This window comes from Olea europaea, unplaced genomic scaffold (genome assembly GCF_002742605.1).
Source record: "Olea europaea var. sylvestris unplaced genomic scaffold, O_europaea_v1 scaffold2242, whole genome shotgun sequence".
Classification (NCBI taxonomy): Eukaryota; Viridiplantae; Streptophyta; class Magnoliopsida; order Lamiales; family Oleaceae; genus Olea; species Olea europaea.
Genome location: NW_019240464.1, coordinates 11,258 through 24,953, shown reverse-complemented (window position 1 = coordinate 24,953; position 13,696 = coordinate 11,258). Strand labels below are relative to the sequence as shown.

General features: G+C 34.8%; 2 protein-coding genes and 1 non-coding gene across 4 annotated transcripts; 1 reads left to right on the top strand and 2 right to left on the bottom strand.

Moving 5' to 3' along the window:
* Window positions 1-331: 331 nt before the first annotated feature.
* Window positions 332-403, bottom strand: TRNAE-UUC. Its single transcript has one exon. It is a non-coding gene; the product is annotated as a tRNA-Glu (tRNA).
* Window positions 404-2,033: 1,630 nt separating this feature from the next.
* Window positions 2,034-6,471, bottom strand: LOC111381048 (la-related protein 1B-like). 2 transcript variants are annotated; one of them, XM_023004747.1, is made up of 8 exons: window positions 5,675-6,471; window positions 4,749-5,115; window positions 4,368-4,538; window positions 4,140-4,287; window positions 3,963-4,053; window positions 3,103-3,174; window positions 2,514-2,838; window positions 2,034-2,413 (listed from the first exon to the last, which is right to left on the bottom strand). In XM_023004747.1, exons 1-7 carry the CDS (start codon window positions 6,179-6,181, stop codon window positions 2,554-2,556), a joined length of 1,641 nt encoding a protein of 546 aa, XP_022860515.1. In that variant the 5' UTR covers window positions 6,182-6,471; the 3' UTR covers window positions 2,034-2,413; window positions 2,514-2,553. The 2 variants fall into 2 exon arrangements, with proteins under 2 accessions (XP_022860515.1, XP_022860514.1); XM_023004746.1 differs by having other exon boundaries at window positions 4,368-4,547; window positions 4,758-5,115.
* A 3,943-nt stretch (window positions 6,472-10,414) lies between these two features.
* LOC111381041 (probable cinnamyl alcohol dehydrogenase 6) lies at window positions 10,415-12,429 on the top strand. Its single transcript, XM_023004739.1, has 4 exons — window positions 10,415-10,698; window positions 10,780-10,893; window positions 11,691-11,977; window positions 12,064-12,429. Exons 1-4 carry the CDS (start codon window positions 10,604-10,606, stop codon window positions 12,279-12,281), a joined length of 714 nt encoding a protein of 237 aa, XP_022860507.1. The 5' UTR covers window positions 10,415-10,603; the 3' UTR covers window positions 12,282-12,429.
* Window positions 12,430-13,696: the final 1,267 nt, after the last annotated feature.

Genomic DNA, 13,696 nt, shown 5'->3' with positions numbered 1-13,696 from the left:
TTCATTCATCCATCATATATTTATCTTACTTTTTTTTTTCAAAAAAATCATTATTTGTCCAAGTTCCCTTTATTTTGGAATTTTTTTATATTTAATCCAAGGAAAAATAATTGTAAAAAGTCAATTGAGCTTATTGTGATTTCAACTTAGTTGAAGTTCATTCAAGATTTCGATTAGTTGAAAAAGTAAATCAAACTCAAATTTTACAGTGTTAACCAAATTTAAAATAAGATACAATTCGATTTAGCTTAATTTGTTTCAGTAAAATATTCCAAAGTAGCAATTACAATTTACAACTTTATTATGGGAGATAAAATGAAAAATATTAAAATTCCATTGCCGGGAATCGAACCCGGGTCTCCTGGGTGAAAGCCAGATATCCTAACCGCTGGACGACAATGGATGAGCTGGCTGCTTTTTGTTAACATAATACTTATCTAATTGTCAAACATAAATAACTATACCCGCTAGTTCACCCCACTCCCATACTTCATCAATGCTAATTTTGTACAAGTTAAGAGCGAATGGTATTTATATATTCAGGAATGATCTCATAAGTACCGGTCCTTAATTTATATTAAGCACCGATAACATGTATTTAATGATTTCACCTATTAAATTGTGTGTTATGTCACCAGTTCTTAGAAGATCATTTCCGTTTATATATTAACATAATCTGTACAATTGCCTAGATTCAAATAGTTAATCGTAAATTTTTAAAAAATAAAAATAAAAATTATTTTGTTATTATTTTTGTCACCCAATCATTGTTACAGCCATTCTCGCAAGATTATGTTGCAACTATAATTTTGCAGCGTCGATATTCCTACAATGTGAGATTCTAAATTGTCACCAATTTGATGCTGAATGATTAATTCTCCATTTCTAGATTAGCCAAACCCTAAACCTTTTATGAATGTTAATAAATCTAATTTATAGCTGCAAATGCAACAACCAAAAGCATAGCAGTCAAGTAGCCATCTTAATAAAAGGGATCATCTACCCTAATTATGTGTATTGTACCATTCTCATGGCTCCTCGAGGTACCTTTCCTTTTTTGCTTTTGCAGGTGCAAAATTATTGTACATTCAAGGCTTAGGCTCCATTTAACGGAGCTTTTAAAAAGTCAAAAATTAGTTCTGAAATTAAAAAACTACTTTTGAATATATTTTAATAATTTTTCGAATGTAGTAGTTTGAATACAACTTTCAAAGAAGTTAACTTAAAATAACTTCTTAGAAAAACTCTTCTAACAAAATCAAAAGCCAAATCTACCAAATGAACCCTAACTAACAACCTGATTGGGAGTGATTTTTTGGTCCAAAAAATTAATTTTTTAACCGTTATTTCACTATTTCAGCCATCATATTTGACTTCTTCTCTCACGAATGAACCTCACTTTTCTCCTAACGGTCAAAAAACCAATTCTTAAAATCACTCCTAAACAGGCTCTAAAAGTGATATCTTTATATAAGTTGAAATATTGACAATACTTGTTGAGTTCACGATTTTTCATTAATCTTTAACCACCTAAGAAAGTGTGATAATATTTGCACATTGCCGTCTGCATCAACTTGCCCAACATGCAATGTTGCTCAATACCTAAGGGCTCCACTACATATCTTATCCAGAACCAAATCCCTACAACGATGTTAGAACATCTGTAACTAATGCTAGCTCATAGCAAATGAACAACTCTTAGAGTCCTTGCCACGATAGCTCGTCCAGCCTAGAAGCATTGTCTCGTTATTTCTACAGCTTATACTCCTAATACAGTGTCCAACACTGGACTACCATCCAATTATGCCCACGAGGTTTCCAAACCACAATGGCAGGTCAAGGCAGTCACAGGTATGAACAGATTATACCAAACGATTGGTGAAACAATCTTGACAAAAAGCCCATGACAACATCGATAACACTCCTACGCTACTGCTGGTTAAGATGCAACAAAATGATGGAGGGCGCAGAACATTACAGATGTATACTAGCAAGACTATATATCGGAAGTATAACGAATATTAACAAAATGATAAATGTCAAAATATTCAAAAATGGGAGAGCATATTATAATGATAATCAAGAGACCTTGGAAAGTATCAACACAAAATAAAAGCAGAGCTCGCACTCTTATGATGCTGGCCAAGCACTTATGCTCTATCTTTCAGAATGGTTTTTCTGTCATAAAAGCCATGTCTAACGATGAGATTTCACCTCAAAAGGTTTCTCCAGAATTAAATACCGAATCATTGTACAGAAAACCACCGTTCATCCACATCATAATTAAAAAAATTCAAGTAGCCATTTATGTGCCGATATAATGTCAGCTCCGTTTTCATCTCAACTTCCTTTCCCGTCTTTCTGAGTCTGATAAGTTACAAATGTTTATTTTCTCTCCCCCTCCAGCTGCCTCCTGAAAATCAGGGACAGGTCATTCAAGAAAAATACCTTCGATTAGGAGATTTTCATACATATTAAGCATTATTTTTCAAATCAAGACAAACTAGACCAACCTTGATTGAATGTGCAAAACTTTCTTCGCAGATTAACTTTTCACATATTCATTGAACGAGCATCTTCCGAAGTATCTTCTCCATTGCCCAACATTGATGATGCAGTCGTTTCATCAGATGTATACCTGAAGGGAGACATCTCAGTCTGACCATCCATAGTGCCATTTGCATCAATTGTAGCATCGTCCAGTGAGACGTTCTGGAAGGAGGTTGCTAGAACATTTTCAGATGAAGAACCAGGGGTCTGTGGGCCAGAATCAGTGTTAGACCAACCAGCATTGCGTAGCCATTTCTTCCACTCGTTACGCTTCCTCAACTTGTCACCCTGCAAATTAGGGAACAGACCACAACAATGAAAATATTTTTGCCATGGCTTCTTTCAAAATTCCATAATCAGCAGACACTGACAGGAGATGAATTCAAGGACTAGCGAGTAGCAACTGAATTTTTCTTATCCAACCTGACACATTTCTATCAAAACAAATGTACACGTGAACCACATGTGACAGAAAATTAAATGTATAATTGAAGGTAATCAAGCTAACACTTGACAAAATTGAAGTTCAGAATCCAGATTGTAAAAAGCTACCTGTACTTCGACAATGGTCGAATTTCTCAAAGAATCCAAAATCAATGAGACATCGTATGTCAATTGCTGAACCTGAAAAAGAAGACCACTAGACAACTTGATCTGTGCATTGGAGAACACTCATACAAATATGAAAAAGTGCATATAAATGAAACTCATAAAGCAAGCAAACGCAATCTAGCAAACATGACAGTTGACATAAAAGATGCTTGACAAAAAAAAGCAAGCAAATGCAGAGATGCTTGACAAAAAAAACTGCATTCAGAAGTTACCTGCTTGAAACATTTGCATTCTATAAAACCAAGTGTGAAGCAGGACAAATCATTGCCTCCAAGAATCATGAATCAAGAGGATTCAGAAAATACTAAGATATACTTGTGGAAGCCCAATAACACAACTTAAGACAATAGTGCTTCTAAATAATTTAAATATGAGAATAAGAAACAATCATTATAGACTCCAGCGACATACTTATTGGAATTTCTGTGCATTATATACGCTCCTGGAAATAAAGAAATAACTGTATTATGAAATGAATCCCAGGATTTCATTTTGAAATAGAACAACTTACAAGGTTATCCCAATATGGAAATTTTTTCTCAAAGTTAGAAATAAAGTTCGATAAATTACAAAGGAATATCGTTAAGCACCAAAAAAATTGATTTCATCTTATGTAAACCTGGCAAAAATCTTATGGCATTTGTAATTAAAAGCAGCACTAAGTTCAAGTGATATAAGCACTAATTAATCTCAAAAGGCATTAGTACAGGCCAGCTATCTAATAATAGAGTTCAAATTATTTACATAAAACAGAGATTAAATAACCTGAATCGTGCAAACAAAAATCCAGCTCAACTTACTCGAGGGAAGCTGGCTATCAAAGTGATAGGCACCCATCCTTGATCATCCATGTTGGACCTCAAAAAATTATCTTTCACCAAATTTTCATCACTGGAAAACAGTCCCTGCTTTAGCAATGAATAATAAAGAAACAAAAAAACATAATTCTTCCAAATAAGTTCTCAACTGACATTTACCTGAAGTAATAATCTATTTGTTTCACAACCAAACTGGGCAAATGATCATTAGTAGCAAAAAGCATTGGTGGTGGCGGAGGCACTATTGGCATAGGCCTGAAAGACTCTGGGGGCAATGTGGGAACATAGATAAAGGGAGCCGACATATCTATACGATGCAACTATTTTAGCAACAAAACAAGTTCATATCGTCAAATTATCAAAGGACAGCATGCATAGTAGACTTACCAAACCCCATTTGGCCAGGAAAAACTCTTACGGGTGGCGCCATGAACGGTGTGGGGCCAGGGGCTAATGGGGATGGCATATATCCCATGGGAGGAACATATTGATGGGAAAGATGAACATCTCTGCGATCTTGATCCCTCCTGCCTCCATGATTATTATGATACGGCCCATCTCCACGAGGGCGAGTCCCATAGTTACCCCTTCTTGAATTATTCCTTGGAGAAGAATGATCATTGCTGGTGTGTGGCTGGGAACCCCCAACTCCTCCTCCTGGTCTCGTTACTCTCACAGGAGTGTCCAGCATAGGTGGTACCATATTAGCATAAGGCTGCATGTCAAACACAGGAAATGGAGGTGGTGGAGGGTTATGATATGGCCCATCTCCACGAGGGCGAGTCCCATAGTTACCCCTTCTTGAATTATTCCTTGGAGAAGAATGATCATTGCTGGTGTGTGGCTGGGAACCCCCAACTCCTCCTCCTGGTCTCGTTCCTCTCACAGGAGTGTCCAGCATAGGTGGTACCATATTAGCATAAGGCTGCATGTCAAACACAGGAAATGGAGGTGGTGGAGGGGGAGGCTGCCGACTAAAGGCAGTAGAAGAAGGCCCACTTCCTGCAGAGCTGCCTCCACCCGCACCTCCACCTCGATGCCTCAACCTTTGTCTAGTAGGGATATTGTTTGCAGTAGAATTAACATGAGCATTGGTATTAGCTTGTCTCTGAGGTGGTTGAGATATTATAGGCCCCTATCAAAAGAAAAGAAATATTAGCAAAGACATCACATGAATGCCTCCACAGAAGAACTCTTATGAATGCCTTTCAATCAGTATAAACATTGTCAATAGCAAAGAATTAGAGCTCTGTTGATCTTTACATAAGCCCCAATTGAAAGATAAAAGAAACAATGATCAATTGGTCTATGGAAAGATAATTAATCTTTTTGAATCTTTAACGACTGGGATGAATTGGCGGAACTAAAGAATTGTACTTTTTAATTATTACTATTATAATTCTAAGTCCAAATAAACTGTCTTAGAACCTCCCTGGAATAAATTCTCAGGGCCATTCAACACAACAATCTAAATATAAAGCAAGAAACCCAAATCATACATTCATATTTACGGCAAAACTTAAAATTTACTCACCAAATTACCATTTACATCAGTGCAGACACATACAAAAAAGACATTAACACGAAAGTATTCAATATCATGAAGCGCAAAAAAATCATTGAAAACAATAACATCCCAAGCCATAAACATAAAAAGTAAAAGTGGACAAATTTTCATTAATATATATTTTAACCTGAGAAGAAGAGGATGATCCATCGGGAACAGGTCTGGAGGGTTCCGATGATGATCTAGGGACGGCCCGGGTTGTTTCAGAGAGAGCGGGCCAAGAAACAGCATCACCCATAACAGAAACAGGCTCAACGACGCCGTTTACAGGTGTATTCCAAGCATGCCTCCTCGGACGGCCTGCATTGCCATCACTGTTAACATCGGAGCTCTCAGGCTGGGCATCCAGGCCCGAACTCTCCATCGGAGATTTTTCAGAAGCAGAAAGCTGCTCCGGCGCAGCCACAGCAATCGGCGGCGGAGATGTTGAGGAGCGAGACGCCGCGGCGGTGGGTGAAGAGACAGAGTCGGAATCTCCACGAACGACTGAGGCCCAAGGCGAGACCAGTCCCCTCCGCCGTGACTGGGGACTGTTAACGCCGCCACCTGCGGTAGAGGCGGCAGCGATGGCAGCATCCGTTACAGGTGAACGTGGCGAGTGGTCATTGTTTAGAGAATCGGCCATCATGACCATTCCAAATTAGTGCACCGCAAAGAAAAAAAATTACACACTATCTCAAAAACAATCACTCTGTGAAATCAAATATAAATTTAAAAAATATATATTTATAGATACTATTTAATCAACACCAATACGTATAAAACTACTGATAAAAGAGAAAACTATAAAGATTTAGATTTTCAATGATGATCACAGATACTGAATTAGGGTTTGGGCCGTCAGCAGTCATAGAGCGGTGATCAACTTCTCTCTTTCTTTCTCTCTCTAGAATTTTATTTTATTTTTTTTGTAACTTTTTGTTTTGAGAGTGGAGGTGACTGAATTTACTAAAAGGGGGCTGAGTTACTATTCATAAAGAAACCCTGGTTTAATTTTAAGCTGAAATGACAACTTTAACCTTAATCTATTCAGAAACCCTAATCCCTTCCAAACTAGGACTAATATTACTCACTTTAATCATTTTAATAAATAATAATCATATAAATACTATTTTCCGAAATTTTATCTTGAAAAATATAATCCTCTGAATAAAAATATTTTTAAAACAAATATAGTTTACTTAATGAGATCTATTTCTTCTAAATTATTTAACTTTAGGTCCTCTCTAATGAAATAAAAAACTAAGTAATTGAAAATATTGTTTAAATCATCATCTTCTAAAAAGATCCTTAGTAAATGATTTATTTTGTATATATTTAAATAGAAAACTAACGTCCAAGCAAAGAAAAATGGTGATTAATCATCCGAACATCGAAACTTAACTGATTTCGTAAGACAAAAAAAATAAGAAATTGTTTCTTTAAGTTAATAGAAAACCCCAATAGTAAGAATATCGGTTCGATCAAATTTAGCCCTTATTCAAGCCCCATTTTTATCAAAATTTATTTTCAATCACATACTTTTTGTTAAAATAATTTTACACATAAATCTAAATTTTTTTCTTATTTTTTAGTCTTACATTCTCCAAAATATCATTATTCAAAAACACATTTTCCTCAAAAAGAAAAAAAAATGGAGTTAATCTCTTTCGATTTTCACCGAAATACTTTACATCTATAGCCCAAAGAACTTTAGGACGGAGACCCAAAAATGTAATGAGCCAATATAACATAATTATCGTTCTCATGGGCCCATTCTGATTCAGATATAAGAATAACTGTAAGTGGAAATTACATAAAAGCGTATTTTTAAAGATACCATTTTATAAATCATATGCTAAGTTTATTATTTTAAAAATTAGAAATTATATTATAAAATTAAGTATTAATTTGCATCTCACCTAACCTATACCCAACCATACACACCAAAACCCTAATCATTTTCATCCTACGCCTTCTCTCTCATCTATAGTCGGTCGACAACAACACCATCCTAAATCATTTTCCATAACCTTTTTCTCTCCACTCGTCTCCGACGACATACTCTTCTCCAGCAACACACACATTCAGTGACATGACATCTCCGACGTTGAGGTGCAACATTGGAGCTGCCTCTTCGTGCAGATGCGCAACTTCTAAGCAGCGCTGTGCTTAGAGCATTCAATCTAATGGTTTCTCTTCGGGCCACAAATCGCGGCGTTCAATCTAGTGGTTTCTTCACGATTTTTGTAGTGATTTTGCCTATCGCAGATATGGTTTTTGCCCTATACACATAGATCAATGATTGTGGTGGGCATTGTAGCATGCTATTGTGTGTGTGGTGGACATTGTGGTCTATTGTGGATACAGGTACATGTGTGTGTGTGCGTGTGTGCGGTGGGCGTTGTGGTGTGCTGTTACAGTTTCGGGTACTGCGATGATGCTAGAGATAGTGGTGCTCATGGTGGTGGTGGGAGTGAAGTTGGAAGAGTGTCCGTGACCAATTAATTGGATGTTATGATTAATAAATTGTTAATTTATAACCGATAAAAAATATGTGACCTAGAAGAATGTGTGATTGTGACTCAAATTTTGGTTGATTTGTTTGAGGTGGTGGTTTTGAAAATGACGATGGTTGTGGTGGTGTTGAAAACAGTGGTGAGTTGGTAGTCATAAGTGTCGGTGATGGTCACAAATAATTTGATTAACTTTACTATTAGATTGGTTAATCCGTAGTCAATAAACAATATTTGATCAATAAAAAAATATAAATTGTGATCAAGAAATAATGTGTAATTTAAAAAATTGTTAATTTATGACTGTATAATAATTTTTGACTCATTGCATTTGTGATTTGTGACTGATAAATAAATCGTGATTTATAAATTTTTCACTTGTGACCGATGAACAAATTGTGACCTATAAGATTTTGATTTGTGATCGAAAAATAAAATGTGACTAACAAATCTTTAATTTGTGACCAAATTATATAGATCTTTGATCTTAATATATTTATTTAATAAAATAAATATTTGATTTTTGAAATTTGAAACCTTAGTTCTTAGTTTTGAAAGGGCAGATTCTTAACTTCTTAGTTATGAATTTCTCTCTAATTGTAAAGGATCAACACTAATTTAACTCAATTTCCTTTTATTTAGATTTTTTTCTTTCTTTCGAAATTACATTCATCCCTTTGTTCGTTGGAGTAAATGTCTTCTTGTAATGATTGAATTGGTAAATTTTGTGCACAGCAATTTATTATAATTATAAAAATGTTAATTCACATTTTTGTTATGTATGGTTGTGTCGAGTGTGGTAGGATTTTAGGACAATTGGATTATTTTAGTATTTGTAATAGACCGAACATTGCATCTATAGCTTGAAAGCATAGTATGAACATCGGACATGGTTTTCAAACATCTAAAAAGAATATTTAATCATTTTGTGTGACCAATTAAAAATTGAGAATGACAATAGAGAATTAAGTGGTTAGATTTTTAGTCTTGCTAGTGATGCAAAATTATGAGAGGTCTATGATTCAATTATGGCGGTATATTTTATAGTATTAGCTTTCACTAAATTGAATGGTTGATTATTGTAAGGACTTTCTTTGACTAAAGTCTATGACCTGTTTGCTCATTAGACTATTATAGTGGTGTTCAAACTCCAGTCACAAACAAGAACCTGGTCGATTTTGTTGAAAATTAAATTTTTAATAGATTTCGATAAAAGTTGATGAAATGTGTATTTAAAATATTGATAAAAATTGTGATTAAAAATGAATTTATAAAAAAAAAATTTAGAAAAATGAGGTTTAAATGGGTAGAAGTCAAATAATCAAGTTCAATCTTTAGAAACCACAACCAAGATTAAAAAATTTATGTTAAAAGCAAAGTGTAGAGGGAGAAAAGAATAAAGAAGAGATATATTTTAGTATTTATTATGAGAAATAACTGAGTAATAGAAAATCGACGACATCAAAGCCTAATATGAGGATCGGTAGGACCCAATAGCTTAAACCTAGCAATTAATTTTAATTTGATACATTGATTAGCTTGGTAATAATTTGATAACGATGCTCGTTATATAAAAAATAGACGCCATAAGCGACTTAGAGGTCCAAATATTGGAGAATAACTCGTCTTCTTAGTGCATGCACACATAGTCGAACGGTGAAAAGAGGTAAAGAAATTTTTTCGATATTTTTCATTGTAACATATCCTAGACTCGTAGTTAAGCAACAAGTCGTTTGCATTTTCGTTGGCTTGGAGGACAAGGACAGAGGAAATAACAATCCTAGCTTGGCCAGGACAGCCATAATATGCAAGAGCCACGGTCAACAAATCTTCCTCTCCCAATGTCACACGGATGGGTCCCATTCCAACATGCAAAACATGGACCAATTCCGATGTGATTAAAATCGGATTTTTAATAGATTTGGATGAAAATTGATGAGATTTGTGTCTAAAAAGTTGTTAGTCCTATAAAATTTGTGTTTAAAATTTGTCGTTGACTTTAACTTAGATTAAAATCTAAATTTTAGTTTGAATCTTGCACTTTATATGAAAAAGTACGTGTTTGGTAAAATTTATAATTATTTATAAGCAAATTAAATTTTACTTTTATCTACGAAATTTGTAAGATTCAAAACTTTTACCTACTTTATTCATTTTTTATCCAAACATTTCTAAGATCCACAACTTATAATCTAATAAAATTGCCAAACATGCTTCAAATATTAGAGGAAATTAGTATAAACTATTTTGCAATGAATTGTAAATGAGCATGAGTGGATCGAGACTGGCATCTAGTTAAAGGAAAACATCAATGTACTTGAGAGTTGTTAGGACATGGAATTCATTAATTTAAATGAAGTCGCATCTCGATGCTTATGTGAAATCATTTTTCTTATAACCCACCTACTCATTCCACCTGCAACCAACAGCCTCGCACCCTAACATGCAGTTAACGATTCAATAAAATATTTCTCTCTTTAGTGCTCCTTAAAATAAAATGATTATAGTCCATTTTCATTGCAATTTCCAACTCTATCTCTGATCTTTCTCTGTATTGTGTGATGGCCCAGACAACTCCAAACCACACGCTGACTGTTTCGGGCTGGGGCGCCCACGATCCCTCTGGCAACATCACACCTTACACCTTCAAGCGCAGGTATATCTATTTATCTATATATTTATATGTTTTTAAGTTGACATATAGTATTTACTGAATCTGGGTTTTTGTGATATGCAGAGAAAATGGGGTGAATGATGTAACTATAGAAATCCTATACTGTGGGATATGCCACACTGATCTCCACCAAGTCAGGAACGACTGGGGCTCCACCATGTACCCTATTGTACCCGGGTAATCCACCAATTAATTGCATTGCACGCATATAGATTATTTTTAATTAAAGAGTATTTATTTTCTGGAAATTGGATTCTGTTTAGAGAAAATTTGGAAATTTTGTAACCCATAAATGTTCTTGCTGTGATTGACTGATTAATGAAGATAAATTTGTGCAATATAAACTCAAAAAGTTAAGTTGAAGTTGGTATTGAAGAAGGCTCCTGTGAGGGTTTGTGAAATAAGTATGTTGTAGATTAAGTTGTTGTTTCTTAGGCAATATTTTGTAATGGCCCAATTTTGATGTTCAAAGAGGAAAATAGCATACTTCTAAATTTTTTAGCTCATGTTTGTTTGGCGTAGCTTAAAAAATTGACAAAAATTTAAATTAAAGTCATCAATTAATTTTTAACATACGAGGAGGCTGCCTATAAGCTCAGAAAGCTCACCAGAGGAGCTTCCAATGCAACTTTGAAGAAGATAAGATATTTTCGAGATATTGGAAAAGAAGGCCATTTCTACATATAATTATAAAAAAGTCTACTTTTCGTTTTTTCTCTCCATTTTGGTCCTCAAGAAGTTTCCTCTTCGTTATATTGATTAGTTTATTCCTTTTCCGATACAATGTTTGCATCAAATTTTCTTTCGATGTTTGCGAATATATATACTCTTACATTATGCAAATGTTAAAGTCCTAATAACTTGTTAGTACATTAGATTGAACATGATTGTACAAGATATTTGGCAAGTGTGATATGCCTTTTTCTACTTCTACATAGTAATATTAACGAACATGTTCTTATAATATGTTGCAGCCATGAAATTACAGGGATTATAACGAAGGTGGGCAGCAATGTGTCCAATTTCAAGGTAGGTTACAGGGCAGGAGTAGGGTGCTTGGCAGCATCATGCTTGAACTGTGATTACTGCAAAGATGGACAAGAAAACTACTGTGACCAACTTCAGTTTACTTACAATGGCATTTTTTGGGATGGTAGCATCACTTATGGAGGCTACTCCAAGTTTCTCGTAGCAGATCATAGGTATCATATCAAGTCAAACATAACTTGCACGAAAATGTATGCTAAAATGATGTGGGATTGTGAATGAGTCGTGATAATTAATCTCGATACAACTTGAAACTAAATGTGGATTATTAGGTCTTTTCATGATTCATTTACTCTTGAGTCATAAATTTGACAGGGAAGAGAGCTGTGAAGGGGAGCATCATAGGAGGCATAAAAGAGATGCAAGAGATGTTGGACGTGTGTGGGAAACACAACATAACATGTGAGATTGAAGTTGTCACGCCAAATCAAATTAATGAAGCCTTTGAGCGACTTGCTAAAAATGATGTTAAATACCGTTTTGTCATTGACATTGCTGGGAAATCTTCAAATCTATAGAGGTTTTCTATTCTGGTGCGTTTTCAGCACTAACCATCAATGTTTAGCTTCGTGTTTGCTCTTTTTGCTTTTGTTGTATCTCCAAATTTGTTCTCTGTTTTAAACATGGACATGTAATATGTTAAATTGTCTGGATTGATTTCAATTATTATCAAGTCTAATTAAGAATCTCGGAAATAGTTGAGCCACTTAGATTTTTCAAGAAAAACATGCATAAAGTTACAATTCAGTCACCAATATTTTGAAAAATCATGTGAAATTGTCAAGTTCTTTCCACAAATTACTTGTAACTTTCATAATTTTAATGATCTCCCTTGCAATTATTTAGTTATTTTTTACTAACCAAGTTATCAATGATAAAATTATTATTAAGTTTAGTGACTAAATATGTAAAATAAATACTTTAATGACCTTTATTAAATTTTGTTCACACAAGGCTATTAGAATTAAATCCAGGGAAATTTATATTGCGCAGTCTCTAACCTAAGACCTTCTAGCCTATGGGTCTAATAGCAGCTTGGGCCCCACAAATTTAAAAAATTGGACCACAACCTTGAGGGCTCCCACTGCCCACTCCTAGAGCTTTGTGAGCGAGGTAAATCGCAGAATGTACCTCAACAGGCCAAGGAATAAGAGTTGCCTGTACACTGAACCCCACAAATCTACATATTGGTTCTCATGCATCAACAAACATATATTTTGTGTTTTCCAATAAGGAGATGATTGGTGTACAATGTAGGGATTACAGATACCTCACATGGGCAGGGCGGGTGAGTTTTTTGACATTATTTATTCATGCGGGGTTCACATTTTGTGTGATATTTGTAAATTTTCTTTAAGAATTTTTCTGTACGCCAAACATTACTCTTTCTAATATTGTCCGTGTGTACAGCCCCCTTCACATGTTGAGGACCCACATGAATAAAATAATTGTGGACCCCCTCACAAGTGTACAGCTCTTACACCAAGCAAGTCTCATTTGTTCAGTCTTTGAGTTGGAAAAAAAAAAAAAAATGAGTACGGAAAGAAGCAAACTCAGCGTTGGAAAAATGACGTGCACCAAATTGACCTACTACTACTTTATTTTGGATCTCAAAGGGTGGCAGAGCTAAATATTTTGAGTTGAAAAAACAAGAGTACTCTGCTTCAAGGGAATAAATGAGATGCATTAGGTTGAAATGCTACTACTCTAATTTGGATATAAAGCAGTGACGAGCCTAAACATTTGAAGTTTTGCGGTGCCAAATTAACATGGAATTTTTTTTTTATTACTTACAGAATTCCAAGTTTCGATGCTTTACAATTTGAATTGTTCAAATTATGTTTAAATTATTCATATTATATTGAGCACTTGTTTGAGCCCCATTTTTTGGGAAGAATGAATTTTTGAATAGTGTATTGATGAAAAATGTGTG

Bases quoted from the DNA above. Each gene is read 5' to 3' on its own strand.
- LOC111381041 (XM_023004739.1), top strand. From the start codon at position 10,604: ATGGCCCAGACAACTCCAAACCACACGCTGACTGTTTCGGGCTGGGGC. The intron at 10,894-11,690 runs GTAATCCACCAA...AATATGTTGCAG, and splicing joins ATGTACCCTATTGTACCCGG to CCATGAAATTACAGGGATTA. The intron at 11,978-12,063 runs GTGAATGAGTCG...TTTACTCTTGAG, and splicing joins TGCTAAAATGATGTGGGATT to TCATAAATTTGACAGGGAAG.
- LOC111381048 (XM_023004747.1), bottom strand. From the start codon at position 6,181: ATGGTCATGATGGCCGATTCTCTAAACAATGACCACTCGCCACGTTCA. The intron at 4,539-4,748 runs ATGGGCCATATC...GCCCTCGTGGAG, and splicing joins TGGGACTCGCCCTCGTGGAG to ATGGGCCGTATCATAATAAT. The intron at 4,288-4,367 runs GTAAGTCTACTA...TGCATCGTATAG, and splicing joins TCCTGGCCAAATGGGGTTTG to ATATGTCGGCTCCCTTTATC.